This window comes from Equus caballus, chromosome 16 (assembly GCF_041296265.1).
Source record: "Equus caballus isolate H_3958 breed thoroughbred chromosome 16, TB-T2T, whole genome shotgun sequence".
Classification (NCBI taxonomy): Eukaryota; Metazoa; Chordata; class Mammalia; order Perissodactyla; family Equidae; genus Equus; species Equus caballus.
Genome location: NC_091699.1, coordinates 84493278 through 84515740, shown reverse-complemented (window position 1 = coordinate 84515740; position 22463 = coordinate 84493278). Strand labels below are relative to the sequence as shown.

The 22463-nt window shown below is 46.3% G+C and overlaps 1 protein-coding gene across 6 annotated transcripts in view; it reads right to left on the bottom strand.

Moving 5' to 3' along the window:
* MRAS (muscle RAS oncogene homolog) overlaps window positions 1-22463 on the bottom strand; it is a 58561-nt gene that overhangs the window by 14165 nt on the left and 21933 nt on the right. For 5 of the 6 annotated variants that reach the window (XM_070239102.1, XM_023621005.2, XM_023621006.2 and 2 more), the window contains one exon: window positions 19689-19899. The exons of the other annotated variant lie outside the window; for it this stretch is intronic. In XM_070239102.1, coding sequence (XP_070095203.1) covers window positions 19689-19881 — 193 coding nt within the window. In that variant the 5' untranslated portion in view covers window positions 19882-19899. The remainder of the gene's footprint in view (window positions 1-19688; window positions 19900-22463) is intronic. 6 annotated transcript variants of the gene reach the window in all.

Genomic DNA, 22463 nt, shown 5'->3' with positions numbered 1-22463 from the left:
TCCGAGATAAATGAAAATTCCAATAAATTCCAGAAAGCAGAAATCACAAAGGCCATGTTTTGTCTATAATGCAGTAAGATCAGAAATTGACAGAAACATGAGTATGAAAGAAACTATCCACTTGAAAATTTAAAAAGCGTATGTACTGATCTCTAACTCTCCAGTTCAAGGGAAAAGCAAAGCAGAAATGATGATTTAGAACTGAGCAACAATGAACAGAAACAAACCTCTGGTTTGAGGCCAAAGTGGTACTCGGAGGAAAATTATACCTTTAAATGCACTTCAGAAAACAAGGAAGACTGAAAACTAACTAAGCATTTAAACCAAGAGGCTAGAAAATGAAAACTAAAATAAAAACCAAAGAAAGAAGAAATCATTAATAAATGTAGAAATTAAGAAAATGGGAGGACGGAAAAAGTAGCTGGTATCTAAAAAATCAAAAGCTGATTCTTTGAAAGGACCAATTACAAAAAAAAACTTTTGCAATTCTTATCAGAGAAAAAAAGAAAAGACAAATGAGCATTTGGAATGAGAAAAGGCCTATGACTATGGATATAGATATATATGTAATTATGAGAGAAAACTATATACAGTTGGATAGCAATAAATTTTCAATTCTCGAAGAATTGGATGAGTTAGGAAAATATAAATGAACAAAGTTGGCTCAAGAAAATATGTAAAACTTGAACAGGCCAATAATTATAGATGAAACTGAAGGACAGAATCTGCCGCACGGATGGCACAAAGCTATTCTTGTAATCTACAGATTGTTCCAGAGCACAGAAAACATAGGAACTTTCCGGTTCATTGCGGGAGCCTGGTATAATCCTAGTAACAGTCTGGACAGGAATAGCTTGTGGGTGCGCGGTAACCGCCAGGCCCCTCCCACCTTTGGGGGACAGAAGCAGCCTACATGTGGGACCCCAAGAGGTGTATTGAGTCATCGATTTGCCAATTATTTTCTGAGCACCTACTCTGTGCCAACCACTCTGCCTGGTACTTTGGGTGATTAAAGAGTAAGACGCATCTCGCGATCCAGGCACTTAGAAGCTGGCTGGGCTGATACTTAGAGAAAAATAATAATATGGGATAGAAAGTGATACATACTTTCTGAGATCTAGGGAACAAGGCGCCTTCAGCTGGGAGGGATAATGGAAGGTTTTCAAGAGAGGGGACATTTATCCTGCCCCTGAAGGAAGACTAGAATTTGACATAAAAAGTTGGGGCTGGAGGAAAGGCCTTCCAAGCACAGAAACAGCATCAGCAAAGGCAGGGAGGCTGGAAAGAACAGAGCAGCGAGGAGGCTGGGTGCTGGGGTAAAAGGTCGGAGCCGGGGAAGAAGTGGGAGAAAGAGGAGACAGAGAGCCCAGAGGCTGGGGACCTTGGATCCTAAAGTAGAATGTCTGGACCCTGTGGGCACAGGGAGCTACTGAAGGTTCAGAGAGGGGCGAGATGTGGACAGAGGAGGGTGAGTCTGGCATCAAGGAGGGAGGGGACTGGAGGAGCAAACGAAGACGTGGAGGAGGGACTCGGGCAGAGAAATCAGAGCATGAGCCAGGCAGGCGTGCTTGAGACAGAGAGGAAGGAATGAATGCGGATGCACTGAGAACACAGACCAGAGAGAATGGCCGTGGGGGCCCAGGGAGAGAGGAGAGTTGAGGGCATCTTGGAAATTCCAAACCATGGGCCCCGGGAGGACAGTGCAACCAGGGAGGAGGAGGTGGGGCTGAGCTGGCCTAGTCTGGTCCGGGGTCCAGCCCTCCCCTCCACACACATACACCTGGAAATGCTGGTCACAGGCCCCTTGTTAGCAGCTCTGCCTCCAAGGCTTCCTTCAGGAGGCTGAGGACAACAGGCAGCAATGCTTTTAACTGCCTGCGTTCCCCACGCCTGATGTCATGAAGGTAGGAGGACTCCCGAGACAGAAAGTATTAGTCACTGTGGGAGAAGAGGTGTTCTGCCAGCGTGTATGTATGTGTGTGTGTACGTATTTATGTATGTATGCCTGTGTGTGTGTGTGCGTGTGTGTATGTGTGAGAGGGACAGATAGACAGAGGCGGCCAGACTGGGGAAGGAGGGAGAAGAGAGGAACAGACTCTGGAGACAGAGGGTCAGTGTGGGGCACCTCCGTCTGCCCTACCCAGTCCTCCCGCCTGGGTTGATGGGGCAGCAGTGTTGCTGAGGATTTCAGTGGAAACCCGGGGGCTGCTCTTGGATCTTGCAGATTTCAGAAGCCAAGCTCCACGTGCTGCTGTGGCCCGGGGGCCCAGGCAGGCGGGCAGCCAGCATGGAGGGGGCACCAGCCTGGATCCCTGTGGGCCCTCTTCCCCCTCCTCTTGCCCCCTTTCCTTTTCCTCTCTCTCCCTCCCTCCCTCCTCTCCCTCCTCCTTCTCCTCCTCCTCTTCCTCCCCCTCCAGGGCTTCCAGAGGTGGGCAAACTCTGACATGGGCTCTGGGGGCTCTGATGTTGGCCCGCAGCCCAGGGTACAGTCCAAGCTCTTTGGCTGAAAGCAGTCCCACCCATCACGTTCCTGCTGGCAGCACGTGCTGCCGGGCTCTATACACACACGCCCTCTCATCCTCTTCACAGCCTCGGAAAGAAGGTTTTACAGCCCCTAGCACAGATGAGGAGACTGAGGCTCAGGGAGTCCAAGGGGTGCGTTCAAGGCCACACGCAGGGGAGGAGCGCACTCCAGTTTCCCCAAGGCCCAGCTGCCCAGCCGTCCAGTCTTTTTTCTCCAACCAGAGGGTATGGTTGTGGCCACCAGAACCAGCCTGGCTGTCTCATTCTAAGCCTTTGCCCAAGCCGTGATCTCCACCCAGAGTGCCCTCCACACGGCTACCCTGGCCGCTCGCCGCACGGCCGCAGTCGCCTCCTCTGAGGGCCCCAGCCCCTGGCCTCCGTCTCTGAACCCTTCCCGTTGCGTGTGTCATCTGTGCCTCTGGGCCTGGCTCAGCTCCCCACCATGGGGCAAAGCCCGAGCAAGGAGCCCAGCTTTTGTTTCCCTGGGTCCCCCAAAAGCTTCAGCATCCAATGAGGGCTGAAAAAGTGCTTGCAGAAGTACTAGACAAATGACACGCATGCAACAGGAAAAGCAGTTCTTGCATTCAAACAGCCCACGCCACCTTTAAGGAAAATCACTAAAAACTGACTTTTTGTCTTCTATCATGCACCCTTCAGGGTGAAGTAAGGGTTCTGGACCATGAAACAACAGATGTGATCATTTCTAGAGATAACATGCCTCCAAGGCCCATGCCCGGGGTTTTGACATCTCTCTCGTGCACAGAGTGGTCTCGACCCGCTGTGGGAGGCAGGAGTGGTTATGCCTATCTTACAGGGGAGCCAGGTGGGAAAGCCTGCACCCTGCCTAGGAAAAGACTCAAAAGAAAAAAAAAAAAGCCGCCTCATTAAGCATCAATTGTGATGAGGGCTCTTTACTGTTTTAACTTGCACTCCCACTTCTGGGTAAGGGTGTGCATGGGGCAGGCTGGGTGCATTGACTGTGCTCTGTTCCCAGAAAAAGGGCTGCTTTCTTCTTCTCTAAAGTGCTGGCAGCGTGTGGAAGGCCAGGCCACTGGGGACTCTCTAAGTGGGCGGGAGCTAGAATCCTGTGGCAGGCGCCAGCTGGCTCCCTGGTGACGGGGGAAGATTCCCTCTGGCGGTGGCCCCAATCTCCCAACACGCTGACTTCAGGCCGACATCCGGGGAGAAGTGCTGGCCACCAGCCCCGTGTTCCCGAGGCCACACTACTGCAGCTGGGGGAAGAGAGTGAGGAGGTCTTCAGAGAGGTTTTCATGAGGTCCATGAAGCCCAGGGCTTTGGGGGAGTCTTACAAGAGCCTGCTCCCCCTCAAATGTTGCTCTCAGGGAGGCAAAAGAAGAGAGCGGGGAAAGGGCAGCAGAGGGTCTCAGGTGTGTAACCAGGAGCCCAGGAACAGGCAGGGACAGATGGAGGGCCTGGCAGTGGAGAGGGACAGGGAGGCAAAGCATGGTCCTACAGCCCCACTTCCACCTCACAGCCACTCGCGGGGCCAGCGTCTTACAGGGAAAGAAACTGCTCAGGGCCATGCTGCTAATGAGCGGTAGAGGCAGGATCTGAACCCAGGCCAGTCTGGGTCCGAGTCTTGCTCTGCTCCTGGCACGAGCTGTCTTTGAATGAAGAGCCAGCAGCAGTGTCCCCAAGGCCTGTGAAGAGAAGCAGGTCTACACGGAGGGCTGAAGACAGAAGGTCCCAGGTATGCAGAGGTGGAAGACAATGGCCTGGAGGCTATGCTTCATACACCCACCCCCACCTGCTCCACACCTGCCCCTGGGCAGTCACATGTGGCTGGGAGGAGAGAACTCACGGCTGTGCCAGCCTGCTTCCCTTGAAAGCCCTGAGCACCAATGTCCAGCGCCTCTGGAGGACCCAAGGATTCTAAACACACGCCTATCCAGTCACTCCCCCACTCCTAGGGCCACTGTTTCCCACCGCCTCCTCTCTCCTCCAGCCTCCACTCCAAGCTGAGGATCTGAAACAGAGACCGCCAGGAGCCAAAGTCCACAAGCTTCCAAATCAGCCTGCTCGGGGACGGCAGGGCCTCATGCACCGCAGGTGAGGAGGGTGAAGTGGTGCGGCCACTTTAGAAAAGAGTCTGGCAGTTCTCAGAATGCTTAACACTGAGTGACTACACGACCTAGCGATTCCATTCCCAGGCATGTACGTACCCAAGAGCAGGGAGAACACACATCCAAGCCAAAACCTGCGCCTGAATGCTCACAGCAGCATTACTCACAACAGCCCAAAAGGGGAAAGAGCCCAAATGGCCAGCAGCTGATGAAAGGATAAACAAAGTGTGGTCTATCCATATACCAGAATATTATTCACGCCCAAAAGGGATTCAATTCTGACACACGCCACAACAGGATGAAGTTGAAAATAGCACGCCAAGTGAAAGGAGCCCGTCACAAAGACCGCATGTTATAGGATCCCATTTATATGAAATGTCCAGAATAGGCAAATCCATGGACAGAAAGTAGATCAGTGGGTTCCAGGACTCGGGGGACAGGGAAATGGGAACGAGTGCTGATGGGTGTGAGTTTTTTTGGGAGGGGGATGAAAATGTTAAGGAATTAGTGGTGGTTCCAGTGATTGCTGATTTGTGGCTCAATCAGCAATTTGTGATTGCACAACTTTGTGTATTTACCATAAACCACTGAATTGTACACTTTAAAAGGAAGAATTGTACACGTGAATTATATCTCAATTTTAATAACTGTATGAGAAAAAAACCCACCTCCCTTTCTCTGAAACACAGGCTCTGCCCACCCTCTGGCAACAGTGGATGCCCTGGCCCCTCCGGGGGGCACTGGACCCTATACCCTGTCACCTACGCAAGGACAGTGCAGCTACTGTTGTCCCCTCCCTCTCCGGCATCATCCATTTCTCTCTCTATTGGTTCATTTCCATCAGTATGTAAACATGCCATAATTTCTTTCATATTAAAAAAAAAAACAAAAATAAAGCCCCCTTAAATTAAAAAGAAAATCCCAGCCCCTTGACCCCACACCTTTCAGCTGCTGTCCATTTCTCTATTCCTCTTTACAGCCACACTCCTTGGCCTGTCTATTCTCACTGCCTGCTCTTCCTCTCCTCCACTCTCTCTTGACCACTCGACCAAAATTGATCTTGTCAAGCCACCTGTGAGCTCCATGTCACTAAATCCAATGGGCACTTCTCAGTCCTCACCCCACTGGACCACTCCCCAGCATCTGATACAGTTGCTGGTTCCCTCCTTGTGAAGAGCCTTCTTCACTCGGCCTTGGGACGTCACGCTCTCTCGGTTCTTCTCCTACCGCAGTGACTGGTCCTGCTCGGTCGCCTCATTTCCCCACTATCTAAACATTGGTGGGTCCCTGTGCTCAGTCCTGGGGCCCCTTCTCTAACCTTTCACTTCCTCGGTGATCTCTCATCTCGTGGCTTTATATGTTGACCCCCCAATTTCCATCGCTGGCCTACACATCTCCCCTGACTCCGGACTCAGACATCCAGCTGCCGGTTTGACTTCTATTTGTATGTGTGAAAGGCACCTTGGATTTAACGTGTCCAAAATTAGACTCTTGATTTCCCCCCAAAACTTGCTTTTCACCAGTCTTCCTAATCTTGATCAGCATAAGTCTATTCTACCAGTTGTACAGGCCGAAGACTCTCCCCTCTCCCCACCATCCATCCCATATTCTCCACCAACAAATCCCATTGTTTCCTCCTTCAAAGTACGGCCAGAATCTAACTCCTTCTCACCACCTCCGTCACCAGTGCCCTAGTCCACCATGAGGAACCTCTTAACCGGTCACTGATTCTGCCCTGGTTCCCCTGTGGTCTATTCTCCACAACTTTTAAAACATCAGTCTGACCAGGTCCCTCCTCTGCTCAAAACCCTCCAATGGCTTCTTATTTTCCTCCAAGGTCCTAGGAGATCAGTGCCCCCCAGCTAGCTCTCTGACCTCTCTTCTTAGAGGTCACTTACTCTGTACCCTGGCCTCCTAGTTATTCCCCAAACAGGCCAAGCACAGTCCTGTCTCAGGGCCTTTGCACGTGATACTCTCCCTGTCTGAGATTCTCTTCCCCCAGGTACAGGCACAGCTTTCTCCTTCAGTTCTCTGCTCTGACATCCCCTTATCAGGAGGGCCTTCCCCGAGCAGCCTACACAAGATAACAAGCCCTTCCCCACTGTCCCCTTCCTTTAGCTTGCCTTCTTCTCCTTCACAGCATTTACCACCACCTGACACATCACATATTTGTTACTCCTCTGTCCCCCAACTCTAACACAGGCTTCATGAGAGCAGGGACTTGACTTTGCCAACTGCTGCCTCCTCAGAGCCCAACAGAGAGCCAAGCACACAGCAGGTACCCAAAAGTATTTACTGAAGCAATTCTTGAACACATTCATGCACACAGGACTCAGGGGCCACTCCACACATCACTGAGGGAAAGGCAGCTGCTCCAGGTCAGGGGCTCGAGCCTCACTCCCGGACCTCCCCAGATGCTGGCAGATGCGTCGGGGACCCCTCATCTCTACACGGGATGGAGCCAATTCCAAAAGCACCAAGCCACCCAATTATAGTAATATAAACCATATCAGAGCAATCACAGCAACAATAGCATCTTCTGAGGCTGACTATGGCCACGGCCCTCACAAGGGACTTCACTCCCTTCCTCACTCAACAGGCAATGACTATGCACCTAATAGGTGCCAGCTCCAGGCTGGCATCAGAGATACGACAAAGGTGGGCAAAGGACACAGTCTCTCTCCTTGAGGAGCTTAACATCTGTATTGTTTCATTTATTCTTTGCAACAACTGTGAGGGTGTATCCCATTTGGGACACAGCCCACCGATGAGGGTGCACCGTCTTGGTCCAGAGGCTGTTTGTGCCCAGGGGAAAGAGGAAACCCCCGACACTCCAACCTGGGGCATAGTGAAGACAACAGACTGACAGTGGCTACACGGGTCTGGAGCTGGAGCATCACCCAACACAAGGGCAGACAGGTGAGATCCCGAACTTATCAACCGGGCTGGTGCACTCAGCCGGGAGAGGTCACGTGACTTCTAACAGTGCTCAACACGAAGCTCTGAAATCAGGGCAAAACCAAAATGAACTGCAGGAGTACAGGACCTGATTGTCTGCAACGGGAGTAGGAGGAAACCAGCCAGGGTCTGGGGTGCTGACAAGCTTGCCAGGAGCCCAGGCTGTGTGGTGCCTTTGAAGGGGGAGGGGTACACACTGCCCTCACCCCTTCATCACTCAGCCCCGCTGAGCTGACTCCAGGCACTGGCTGACGGTGGGTCCCTCTGTTCCCAGGATGGCTAGTTGGGCTCAGGTGAGCACAGAGCCAGATTAAGATGCCTTGCTTTGGGGTCATAGGGAATGGGGCTCTAATCAGCTGTGTGACCTTGGACATGTTACTTCCCCTCTCTGAGTCTTAGTTCCCTCACATGCCATGGCCTGACCAATCAGAGGGCTGCCGGACAGGCGGTGGAGCAGGAGGTCTGGGTTTCCAGGGAAGGGCCCTCGGGGACACAGGGCAGCAGCAGCGATTTTCCAATGGCTCGGAAATATTTCACCGTTGTTTCAACGGGTACAGCAGCACTGGTGCATACCGGCTGATGAGCAGCTGTGCTCACCTGTGAAGTAGAGATGCTAACCTCAATTGGGCAGAATTGTTACAAGGATGAAATGAAACAATCCCTGCAAAGCCCTTAGCATGGGGTCTTGCCTTCTAGAAAAGTCTGCTCAGCAGTAACAGCTGACGCTGCTCTGAGGGCAGCAGCAGTGAACGATGGTTTGGGGGCAGATGCGGCCTCAATGTAAGGAAGGGTTTTCTATCAGGAAGCACTGCCCCAGGCTCCTTGGGTACCAGTGAGCTCCCTGTTACTGGGAGCATTCAAGCAGTCATGGCTGATGGAACCAGGACAGAGGGTCAGGCAGAGGCCTGCAGGGCTGGATTTCATAATCTCAGGCCAGTGACCATGTTCCCTCATAAAGGGAAGGAGGGAAATTTCTCCCACATCACTGCTGGCAGGAAAAGGGGAGGATGGGTGGAAGGACAGGCCGGCTCTGCTTGTACCCCATTCTTAGTGGGGGCCCCTGGGGAAGTGCCTACTCTGAAGCTGCCCTAAGGGCTGCTGAGCACAGAGGCCTGAGTAAAGCCCTTGCACAGAAAAAAACTCCCAATAGATGTTCCTCTTTCTCTTGCTGCCCTTCCAATGTCCTCCCCCCGCCCCCTCCCTCTCCCCAGGAAAAATGTGGATTCAAGTGTTCAGGGAAAAGCCAGGTCCAGGCCCCTCTGAGAAGACAACAGCACTTGTGTCTGAGGTTTGGGCATAAGCCAGGGTGGAAATGTCCCAGCCTCTGAGGGTGCAGGAGGAGAGCCAGGGCTCTCACTCTTTGCAAAGACTGAGCCCTTGCTGGGGATATAGGGGAACAGAGTGGCTGCTAGAGCTGAGCCCAAGAGCCCCTAGGTGGAAGGGGTATTGGGAGACTCAGGGCCCACTGTTGTTCTCTGTTGATGGTAGAAAGATACAAGGTTCCAGAGGCTGGTGGGGCAGGGGTGGGGCCAGGAGCCACATGGGTGGGAAGGCCCAGAAACACCTGCCCCTATTGTAAGTGGGCAGAGGATGTGGTCAACATCCTACCCTGCAGGCCCGAGGCCTGGGCCAAAATAGGAGGCAGCAGGACAAAACAGGAGGTTCCTGGCAGAGGAAAGAGGCTGTAGGCCTGGCTGTGCCTCTAGGGGAGTCTGACCCTAGGCAAGTCACTTCTCCAGCTGCCCCACAGCTTCCTCAGCTGTAAAGTGAGGGCTGAGGAGCCTTCCAACCCTGACCTAAAAGAACAAGTGGGCACACAAGAACACCAAGACAATAGAACCGACAGCAGGGACTGGAACAGACATTAGCACACCCACGTGCACAGCAGCATTAGTCACGATAGCCAGAAGGTGGAAACAACCCCAATGTCCACTGCTGGATGAAAGGATAAACAAAACAGATACACATACAGTCGAATATTATTCAGTCTTAAAAAGGAAGGAAATTCTGACACATGTTATAACATGGATGAACCCTGAAGATACTGAGCTAAGTGAAATAAGCCAGTCACAAAAGGACAAATACTGTATGATTCCATTTATGTGAGGTACCTAGAGGAGCCAAAATCATAGAGACGGAAAGTGGGATGGTGGTGCCAGAGGCTGGGGGTGGGGGAAGGGGAGTCAGTGTTTAAGGGTGCAGAGTCTCCTTTGGAGGAGATGGCCGGAGAACAATGTGAATGTACTTAATGCCACGGACCCGTACCCTTCAGAATGGTTATGATGGTAAGCTTTATGTTATATATATTTTACCAATAAAAAGAAAAAAACACAAAACCCCAGGACTCAGCCTAAGGCTCGGGTCTTCCTGACTGATGAAGCCTGAGAAGCGGGGTGCTCGCGGCGAGTCAGACAGCTGTAAGCCAGGGCGAGGCGGCATCCAAAGCAAGAGGCCGGAAGAGAGGGCCGGAGAGGCGGGAGGTGGGGGTGCTGACGCAGCCCCACAGCAGGGAGGTGGGGACCAGACGGTGAGGAGGAGACGTTCCCAGGGCTGGGCCCTTAGCAGCGGAAGGTGAGACAAGGGTCCCGAACCCTTGTGGGAAGGAACTCAAAGCTCCAAAGCCGCGGGTTCCACAGACACTGCCGCGTCTGGCTGCTGGCCCCTGAGGTCAGCTGTCTCCCGTCTCTTAGATTCTGGGAGGACCAGGGCAATGAGATCCCTTGAAAGAAAACTAGAAACAGGTTTGTAAGTAAGTGGGCAGCCTGTGAGACTCCTCAGCGTGAAAACCCCAGAGAAGGCTTCCTGAGCAAGCTTAAGGATCTCCAACCTGAAAGTCCCATCAGGACAGGAGCAGGGGGCCCTCTGAAGGCCCTTGGGCAAGGGGTGAGAAGGGCAGGGAGTGCGTCTGTGAATCCTGGTAATCCAGGTCACATCCCTGCTCCGGGGACTTCAACTCCCATTCCGGAGACACAGGGACCAGCTGTGTGAGGTGGGAGAGGACCGTCCCACCCAACCAGAAGGACAGAGACAAGGGGAGTTCACATCACTGCTGGCTGTGTAAATCCCTCTGTGCTTTACTTGTATGCAGATAACAATAGCGGCTACCACAATAGTGTTTGTAAGGATTAAGAGAGAGCACATGCGGACTGCTTAGCACGGGCCTTCCACACAGTAACTGCCCATTAACATCATTATCGCCATTGTAATTATCCTCCTCTTCCTCCTCCTCATTCAGCTGCCATGCTTTTGCTCTTTCTGAATCTGGAAGAAGAGAAAGCTCAGAGTCCAGAGCACCTGGAAGGCATCAGAAGCCTATCACCGCCCCTGGGATGGCGTGGCCTCCAGGGAAGCAGAACCTCCGGGCTCTGGATGCCCAGGGAAAGTCCTGTCCATCCCAGGGCTGCATGTCACCCCCAGAGAAGATCAGCTCCAGGAAGGGTCAGAGTTACACTCGAGCCTAAATGCACCCAGCCCTTGATTAAAGTTCCCAAAATATGGGGCATCCTTTTAAATGCCAGACTAATTAATACTCAGCTGTACTGTTCTAAGGCTTCTTTTCCTAATAGAAGGCCTATTTGAGTAGGGAAGTGTGCTAACGGGGAATCCAGTATCTCCTGAGGAAGGCCTGGTGGGTAAGGCCCTAAGTCAGGCCTGACTCTGGCTACAGGATTAGGGGTGGAGCCCCCAAGGGGAGTGCAGGAGCTTCAGAACGCAGGCTTCACGAAGTCATGCTTATACAGGAACGCCGCAGCCACGCTGCCCCTCTGCCACCACGACTGTTAGAAGCGTTATCACGAAACCTTCCTAAAAACCACCCTTGAGGAAAACTTCTTTTTTTCTCAGAAACTGACCTAATACCCAAAGTTACTTAAAACAAAGTTAGCAAAGTTTACATGGCTGTAGAGAGAAATAATATTTATTGAGCTCCAACTATGTACCAGGCATGGTGTTAGTCTGCAACATGAATTGTGCAATGTTTTTCAGGATGTTTGCTGTGAGAATGGTCCAGAACGGTGTGTAAAACTTCTCCCTTTGGGAATCCCTAAGGATAATATGTCCTACCAACATATATGTTTGCAAATGGAAGGTTCTTCAAAGTCTTGCTGTAAAGAAACTATTTACGTTTTTTAACTCAGTATATCCCAAAGTACGGTATATATTCAAATGGGTGATACATTAGATAGTTTTAGAAAGTGCATAAATGTAAGTTTTAAATTTTAATAGTTATATGTATTTATTTTAATGTGAATTAGAAAATAATATATCTAGCACATCATAACTTTGACCAAACATATATTGTTTAGGACTCATTCACTCATTCATTCCAGAAATATTTACTGAGGACTTGCCATGAGCCAAGCAGGGTTCTAGATGCTGTGGATACAGCAGTAAATAAAATGAAGGCCTTGCTCTCAGAAACTGTAGTTTAGTGAGAGCAAGAAAAACTCAAACAAATAAGTATACTGAACTAATATAAATACATGTTCAAAGAAAAGGTAGACTAAAGAAAAAGACTTGGCAGGGGACAGAAACACCAGGGGTGGGGTGGGTACTGGAACAGACGGTTTGGTCAGGGAAGGCCTCTTGGAGGAAGCGACCTTTGAGAGGAGATCTAAATCAGAGAGAATGAATTTCTGCAGGAAGCATCCTCTAGGTGGAGAGCACCAAATGCAGAGTCCCTGAGGTGGGCATGTGCTTGGGACCTGGTGGGACTGTCCAAAGTCCCAGGGCTGCAGACAAGCCCCTGAAGGGTAGTGCTCAGTAAAATCAACAGATAATTCAAATACCATAATGTTCACCCTTTAAAGAGTACAATTCAGTGTTTTTAGTATCTATCCAAGGTAGCATTTTTTTAAAGTGATGATGTGGTTCTGGTTCTGGCCAAGATGGAGTAACAGGGATCAGATTTACCTTCTCACCTAAAACAACCAAAAAACAGATAAAATATATAAAACTGGTTTTCAAGACACTGACACCAGGGAACGAAGGACAATGATCCCTAAGAGATGGGTACAAAAGAGGTGAGGGGGATAAAGAACGTCGTTTTACACTAATAAAAGGGTCAATTCATCAAGAGGACGTATCAATCTTAAACATTTATGCACTTAATACCAGAGTGTTCAAATACATGCAGCAAAAACTGTCAGAACAAAAAGGAAAAAATATGCAAATCCTCAATTATACTTTGAAATTCAATAACTGACAGAAGAAGTAGACAGAAAATCAATAAGGACATAGAAGACAGACAACACTATCAACCAGCTTGATCTAACTGACATTCACAGAACACTCCACCCAACAACACATTCTTTTCATGTGCACATGGAACATTTACCAAGACAGACCATATCCTGGGGCATAAAACAAGCCTCAGCAAGTTTTAAAGAATTCAAATAATATACTGTATGTTCTCTGACACAATGAAATTAAAATAGAAATCAATGACAGAAAGATCTCTGGAAAATTCCAAAATACTTGAAAACTAAATGACATACTTCTAAACAACATACGGGTCAAAGAAGATATCAAAGGGAAATTAGAAAGTATTTTGAACTGAATGAAAATAAAAATACAACATACTAAAATTTGTGGGATACAGCTAAACGAGTAGTTAGGGGGAATTTATGGCACCAAATGAATATCTTAGAAAAGAACAAATGTTCAAATCAATGACATCAGTTTCCACTTTAAGAAGTTAGAAAAAGAAGGGCAAATTAAATCTAAAGTAGGCAGACAAAAGGAAATAATAAAGAAAAGAGAGGAAATCAATGGAACCAAAAGGGGGAAAAAAAAATCAATGGACTAAAAAGCTGGTTCTTTGTAAAAATCAACGATAGCCAGCCTAGTGAGGAAAAAAAGATACAAATTATCAATATCAGGAATGAGAGAGGTAACATCACTACAGATTCTACACATATTAAAAGGATAATAAGAGAATATTATGGACAACTTTATGCCAGTAAATTTGATAACTTTGATGAACAAATTTTTGGAAGACACAAACTGCCAAAGCTCACTGAAGAAGAAATAAATAACCTGAATAGCCCTACAGCTGTTAAGGAAATTGAATTTGTAGTTAAAAACCTTCCACAAAGAAGACTCCAGGCTCTGATGTCCTCATAGGTAAATTCTACTAAACATTTAAGGAAGAAATAATACCAATTTTGTCAAACTCTTCCAGAAAACTGATGAAGAGAGCATACTTCTCAATTCATTCTATAAAGACAGCATTACTCAGACATTACAAGAAAACTACAGACCAATACCTCTCAAGAACATAGATGCAAAAATTCTAAACAAAATTTTACCAAATCGGAAAGTCACAAATATGTGGAGACTAAACAACATGCTACTGAACAACCAATTATTGAAGAAATTAAAGGAGAAATCAAAAAATATCTGGAGACAAATGAAAATGAAAATACACCATACCAACTCATATGGCATGCAGCAAAAGTGGTCCTAAGAGGGAAATTCATAGCAATACAGGCCCACCTTAATGAACAAGAAAAACCTCAAATAAGCAATCTTAAACTACACCTAACAGAATTAGAAAAAGAAAAACAAACAAAGCCCAAAGTCAGCAGAAGGACAGAAATAATAAAAATTAAAGCAGAAGTAAATGAAACTGAAACCAAGAGAACAGTAGAAAGGATCAATGAAACTAAGAGCTGCTTCTTTGAAAAGATAAACAAAACTGACAAACCCTTAGCCAGACTCACTAAGAAAAAAGAGAGAAGATTCAAATAAATAAAATTAGATATGAAAGAAGAGAAATTACAACAGACACCACAGAAATAGAAAAGATTATAAGAGAATACTATGAAAAACTATATGCCGATGAACTGGACAATCTAGAAGAAATGGATCAATTCTTAGACTCATACAACCTCCTAAAACTGAATCAAGAAGAAACAGAGAATCTGAATAGACCAATCGCAAGTAAAGAGATTGAAACAGTAATCAAAAACCTCCCCCCAAAAAAGGTCCAGGACCAGATGGCTTCTCTGGAGAATTCTACCATTCAAAGAAGATTTGATACCTATCTTCTCAAACTATTCCAAAAAATTGAAGAAGACAGAACATTTTCTAACACATTTTACGAAGCAAACATCACCCTGATCCCAAAGCCAGACAAGGACAATGGAAAGAAGGAAAATTACAGGCCCATATCACTGATGAACATAGATGCAAAAATCCTCAACAGAATTTTGGCAAACCGAATACAGCAATACATCAAAAGGATCATACACCAAGATCAAGTGGGATTTATACCAGGGATGCAGGGATGGTTCAACATCCGCAAATAAAATCAATGCGATACACCACATTAATAAAATGAGGAATAAAAACCATTGTGCTCATCTCGATAGATGCAGAGAAAGCAGCATTTGACAAGATCCAACATCCATTTATGATAAAAACTCTCAATAAAATGGGTATAGAAGGAAATTACCTCAACATAATAAAGGCTATATATGACCAACCCACAGCCAACATCATACTCAACAGGCGGAAATGGAAAGCCATCCCTCTGAGAACAGGAACAAGACAAAGATACTCACTCTCACCACTCTTATTCAACATAGTACTGGCGGTTTTGGCCACAGCAATTAGGCAAGAAAAAGAAATAAAGGGTATCCAAATGGGCAATGAAGAAGTGAAACTCTTGCTGTTTGCAGATGACATGATTTTATATGTACAAAACCCTAAAGAATCCATTGGAAAACTATCAGAAATAATCAACAACTACAGCAAAGTTGCAGGGTACAAAATCAACTTACAAAAATCAGTGGCATTTCTATATTCCAACAACAAACTAACACAAAGAGAACTCAAGAATAAAATCCCATTTACAATTGCAACAAAAAGAATAAAATATCTGGGAATAAACTTAATCAATGAGGGGAAAGACCTATCAATGAAAACAATAAGACACTACTGAAAGAAATTGATGATGACATAAAGAAATGCAACGATATTCCATGCACCTGGATTGGAAGAATAAACACAATTTAAATGTCCATACTACCTAAAGCAATCTACAGATTCAGTGCAATCCCAATCAGAATCTCAATGACATTCTTCACGGAAACAGAATCCTAAAATCCTAAAGAATCCTAAAATTCAGATGGGGCAACAAAAGACCCTGAATAGCCAACGCAATCCTGAGAAACAAGAACAAAGCTGTAGGCATCACAATCTCTGGCTTCAAAATATACTGCAAAGCTACTGTAATCAAAACAGCATGGTACTGGTACAAAACCAGACACACAGATCAATGGAACAGAACTGAAAGCCCAGAAATAAAACCACATGTCTATGGACAGTTAATCTTTGACAAGAGAGCCAAGAACATACAATGGACAAAGGAAAGTCTCTTCAATAAATGGTGTTGGGAAAACTGGACAGCCACATGCAAAAGAATGAAAGTAGACCATTATCTTTCACCATACACAAAAATTAACTCAAAATGGCTTAAAGACTTGAAGGTAAGATGTGAACCATAAAACTCCTAGAAGAAAATAAAGGCAGCACACTCCTTGACATCAGTCTTAGAAGGATCTTTTTGAATACCATGTCTACTCAGGCAAGGGAAGCAAAAGAAAAAACAAATAGGACTTCATCAGACTAAAGAGCTTCTACAAGGCAAAGGAAACCAGGAACAAAATGAAAAGACAGGGGCCGGCCCTGTGGCAGGTTAAGTTCACACGCTCCGCTTCGGTGGCCCAGGGTTTCACTGGTTCAGATCCTGGGCACAGACATGGCACTGCTCAACAGGCCTACTGAGGCAGTGTCCCACACAGCAGAACTAGAAGCACCTACAACTAGAATATACAACTATGTACTTTGGGGAAGCAGAAGAAGAAGAAAAAAAGATTGGCAACAGATTGTTAGCTCAGGTGCCAATCTTAAAATAAAAACAACAAAAAGACAACCCACCAACTGGGAGAAAATATTTGCAATCATGTATCTGACAGGGGGTCAATCCCCAAAATATATAAAGAACTTGCACAACTCAACAAAAAAAACCCACAAAAAATCTGATCAAAAAATGGGCAGAGGATCTGAACATTTTTCCAAAGAAGATATACAGATGGCCAATAGGCACAGGAAAAGATGTTGAACATCACTAATCATCAGGTAAATGTAAATCAGAACTACACTGAGATATCACCTTACACCTGTCAGAATGGCTATAATCACCAAGACAAAAAATAACAAATGTTGGAGAGGGTGTGGAGAAAAGGGAACTGTCATACACTGCTGGTGGGAATGCAAACTGGTGCAGCCACTATGGCAAACAGTATGGAGATTTCTCACAAAATTAAAAATAGAAATACCATATGACCCAGCCATCCCACTACTGGGTATTTATCCAAAAAACATGAAATCAACAATTCAAAGAGACATGTACCCCTATGTTCATTGTAGCATTATTCACAATAGCCAAGACACGGAAGCAACCCAAGTGCCCACTGACCGATAAATAGATAAAGAAATGTGGTGTATATATATACAATGGAATACTACTCAGCCATAAAAAAGACAAAATTGTCCCATTTGCAACAACATGGACGGACCTGGAGGGCATTATGTTCAGCAAAACAAGCCCGACAGAGAAAGATAAACACTGTATGATTTCACTCATATGTGGAAGATAAATGAACACATGGACAAAGAGAACTGATTAGTGGTTACCAGAGGGCAAGGGAGTTGGGGGTGGGCATAAGAGGTAAAGGGGCACACTTATATGGTGACTGACAAATAATAATCCACAACTGAAATTCCACAATGTTATAAACTATTTTGACCTCAGTAAAAATTTTTTTTTTTTTTTACCAAATCAAAGACAACAATATATTAAAGGATAATACATCATGATCAAGTGGGGTTTATCCCAGGGACGCAATGTTAGTTTAACATTAGAAAAATTAATCAATGTAATTTACCATACGAACAGACTAAAGAAGAAAAATCATAGGATTATCTCAATAGACACAGAAAAAGCATTTGAGAAGATCCAAATCCACTCCTGACAAAAACTCTCGGCAAACTAGGAATAGAAAGGAACTTCCTCAACCTGATAAAGAGAATCTATAAAAAATCTACAGCTAACATCATACTTAATGTGAAAGACTGAAAGCTTTCTCCTTATGGTCAAGAGCAAGACAAGTATGTCTCTAGTCAGGGAAATGAGGCAAGAAAAAGAAATAGAAGCCATCCAGATTGGAAAGGAAGAAGTAAAACTATCTTTACTCACAGATATGATCATCTCTGCAGAAAATTCAATGGGATCTATAAAAAACCCACTCGAACTAATAACTGAGTTTAGCAAGGTTGCAGGTTACAAGATACAAAATTCTATTGTATTTTGATATACTAGCAACAAACAACTGAAAAATGAAAAGAAAAAACCCAAAACCATTTATAATACAGAAGAAGGCAGTGTAAATCCGACAAAATATGTAGAAGATCTATGCACTCAGAACTACACAACAATTGAGAGAATTAAAGACGACGAGTAAATGGAGAGAGAGGCTGTGTTCAGGGGTTGGAAGGCTCAACATTGTTAGGATGTCAGTTCTCCTCAAACTGACCTAGATTCAACACGATCTCAATCAAAACCTAGAATTTTAGGGGGGCTGGCCTGGTGGTGTAGTGGTTAAGTTTGCATGCTCCACTTTGGTGGCCCAGGGTTCGCAGGTTTGGATCCCAGGTGCGGACCTAGCACTGCTCAAGCCAGGCTGTGGCGGCATCCCACATAGAAGTAGAGGAAGATGGGCACAGATGTTAGCTCAGGGCCACTCTTCTTCACACACACACAGAGAAATCTAGAATTTTAGAATTTAACTGATTCTAAAATTGATATGGAAGTGCCAAAGACCTAGATTAGTGAAAACAACTTTGAAAAAGAACAAAGTTGGGAATTGAACAGTACCTGATTTCAAGATTTATCAGAAAGCTACAGTTATCAAGACAGTGTGGTATTGGTGTTAAGACAGACAAAGAGATCACACAAACAGAATATTGGACAATGAGTTTTCATCAAAGGGACAAAGAAAACTCTGTGGAGAAAGGGTAATCTCTTCAAGAAACAGTGCTGGGACAATTGCATATCCACATACAAAAAAAATGGACTTTGCTCCATACCTCACACCATGTACAAAAATTAACTCACTTAGATCATAAACCTAAATATAAAACCTAAAACCATTACACTTCTAGAAGAAAACAAAGCAAAAAACCTTTGTGACCTTGGGTTAGGGAAAGATTTCTTAGACACAACACCAAAAGCACTGTCCATAGGAGAACAAACTGACAAACTGGACTTCATCAAAATTAAAAACTCATCTTTGAAAGACATTGTTAAGAGAATGCAAAACAAGCCACAGACTGGGGGTAAACATTTGCGAATCACAGATCTGACAGAGGACTTGTATCCCAGCGGTTTTCAGAGCTCCCCACCTGGAATGACATTCAATGATTAAGCGCGCTTGGTTGGAGAGCGACAGAGAGCAGAAAGTAATAATCAGTAAGAATCTAGAGCAGTGGTTCTCTAACTTCGGCCTCACCTGGAGGGCTTGTTAAACACAGATTGCTGGGCCCCACCCTCAGAATTTTGGAATCCATAGGGCCTGAGGGTTTTCATCTCTGATGAGTTCCTTGGTGATGGCTAATGCTGCTGGCCTGGCTACCACACTTTGAGAACTGCTCATCCAGACCAATTTAGACTAAATTAGAAACAATGTCAGATGTAAGATTCCCCCCGCCAAGGGACAATTACCAAATAAACTGTGCTTATTAAGAAACAATTTATTTTTCCCTTCTTTATTAGCTAGAGACATCTGTAAATGTTAATCAGAGCTTCTGATCAGCAAGAAATAACAAACATGACATCACCGAATTGGCATGATTCTAGCCCTGCCTCTGCTGAATACACATTTTGGTTTCCACAAAGCTGTTCAGAATTCACCCTGGAAAACATACACGGCCTTATATCAACCATCCCACAATGGCAACATGAAAGAAACCATCACGTCCCACTGAAGCCTGTCACCTTCCCCTGACCTCCGGGATCTAACACCCCATCCCCACGCAGGCCTGCCATCCAGGTCTCACCGTCCAAGATGGCCCACTGATTGTCAATCTCTGTATGTTTCAGGTAGGAGTCTTCAATGGTGGGGTCGTAGTCAGGCACAAAGATCTTCTGGAAAAACTGGATGGTGAGGGCACTCTTGCCCACGCCCCCATCTCCCACCACCACCAGCTTGTACGTGGGGAGGTTGTCACTGGGGACGGCACTGGTTGCCATGTTTCTCGTAGGTCAGACCTGGAGAAGCAAGACATATGGAATGAGGCCGGGGGCTTTGACTTAGGGGAAAATATTCATGGGTTTTCCTCCCTTCTTATAGAGTCATAAATACTCCAAATTATATAAAGTTTTGAAAATGAAGTAAATGTCACCCCTGGTCCCACCATCCAGAGACAATCACTGCTAAAATGATTTATTCATTTACTGAATACCAACTAAATGCCAGGCCTGGTCTTGGGGACAGAGTAGTACCTGATGCCATGTGATTTTTAACAAGTACAGCCAAAAGCCATGTCAAAGAAGCTTTCCCACTACGCAGCTTGGCCCTATTCCTGTACAGGTAAACACGAGGGCCTGAGTCTGAGCAGGCATGGCACGGAGGCTCGCCTTTACGTCAACTCTGTCATTGGACTGCTGTGCTGAGAAGGATTTGGGGCTGTCTGAGCTTAAAGGGAAACAGGGCCACACCTGAGCTCAGGGTCTCTGAGGCCCCTTCCAACTCTCCGAATTCTGTGATCCTGGCTCCTTTCCTACGGTCTTCTTGCCCTTTATTAGGCTCAGTCATGCTAGAATCTCGAAGCATCCAGTCAACGCCTGTTTTAGTCGGGGAGGAGGGCGAGGAGGAGCAGGGCTAAGTTTTGTTTGACGATGTTGAGTCTAGCTAAGGCAGTGTTTCTCAACCAGGGGCAATTCTGTTCCCCAGGGATATTTGCAATGTCTGGAAATATGTCTCGTTGACAAAACCAAGTGGGTGCTACTAGCCTCAAGTGGGTAGAGGCCAGGGATGCTGCTAAACATCCTATAATGCACAGAACAGCCCCCTACAATAAAGGATTATCCATCCTAAAATGTCAATAGTGCCAAGGTTGAGAAACCTTGAGCTAAAGTAACTAGGAGAAGCTGGAAAGGTGGGACCAGGGCCTTAACAGATAAAGACTGATTGTGAAGAGACGATAGCAGAGAAGTGAAGAGTGACCTTTGGAAATAGTGTTACAAAGTGACAAGGAGGAGAGGGAGGCAGGGAGCATGGAAGGAGCACTCAGAAAAATGGAGGGAAACCAGGATCTGTCATAATGACGGAAGCCACGGTTTCCAGAAGGAGGAGGTTGACAGCACCAAACGCTAAACACCCGTGGGGGAGGCGGGGCGAGAGTCACCTAAAGAACAATTTGAGGGTTGTTGCCAGGGAGCGAAGCTGCTAACTGACGACCCTGGCAGGGAGAAGCAATACCACCTCCTCGTAGGGCATTCCTGGTAGCGTGAACACCGACCCTGAACTGAAAGTTTGATCCTACTCCAGGGAACGAGGAAAGAAAGCAGCTCTGTGCAAGTTTGGAGGGGGGAAGGCATGGTGAGTGTGTGATGGGGACGGAAGGGCTCGTGGGAGGGTGGTAGGCAGCATGCCTGGGCGGACAACAGACTGGGTGGCCTGTGTGTATGGCTGCTGTTGGGAAGGTCACTCACCTCTCTGAACCAAAGTTTCCTTACCTATCAGATTAAAGGGCTGGATTTTTACAGTTATTTTCAGCTCTAAAAGAGTCCCCAATTCTAGATTTCAACAGAAAGGGTGTCAGACAAAAATGCGGGTTATGTGGCCACACTGATTTGCATGGGGCTACAGGCGAGAGTCCTTGCATAATCTTTCCCAGTTACTGAAGCTTGATGTTGACATTTAGGACTTCCCTGCAGTGTGGGGAAGTAGGCGCTTGTATACACTGCGGGTGAGAGTGTACATCTGTCCAAAGTGGACTGAAAATACACTGCATCAATCTAGAAAAATTTTAAATGGACATTCCCACTCTCGAAGCTGCACCACACATGAGAATTTATTCTAAGGAGATACTCAGACAAGGGAAAAAACAGAAATAATTTAAATGTTGGGGGGAAAAGTCAAAGAAAAAGTTTATCCATACAATGCAATATGATGCAGCCATTAAAAAGGATGATATTCACTAACCTAGAAAAACTTTGTATTATGTACAAAAAACCCCAGACAGTCTACAAAACAGCAAGTGCATACGATTGTACTTCCATGAAGTTACCCATCCGTGAATCTACACGCCTAGATGTGGTTCTAGGTATGGAGAGGATTGGTATATCTCCGTCTCTGAGGCAGATTTGGGAGCACTTTCTCAGTTTTTCAATTTCCTACATCAAGCATGTATTATATTTGTATATTGGAAAAGCTTAACAATATTTAAATGTTCCTTCTCCTTTGAGTGGATTTAAGCTCCTTTGGTATGGGATAGAAGGCCCAGGCGCCAGCTGCAGCCCCAGCATCTGGTTCCCCAACTTCCCTACAAAGATGAGGATAAGCTGAGGCTTCAGTGAACTGAGCTCTCCCATGTGACAGAGATGTGGTCCAAAGGGCCCGGAGGGGAGGTGGAGGGACACAGGAATGAGGAGGCAGGGTATGGGCCAGCTCCCTCTCTCTGCCTCTCAGGTCAGGGGAGCGTGGTGTCAGCTCCTAGCTGCCCCTCCTTAACCGCTGGCCTGGCCTGGGGTGGCCAATGATGCTGAGCCAGGGTGAGCTTGTTTGCCTGTGAAAGAGGCTGTTTTTAAAATTCCCTTCCATTCTCTGC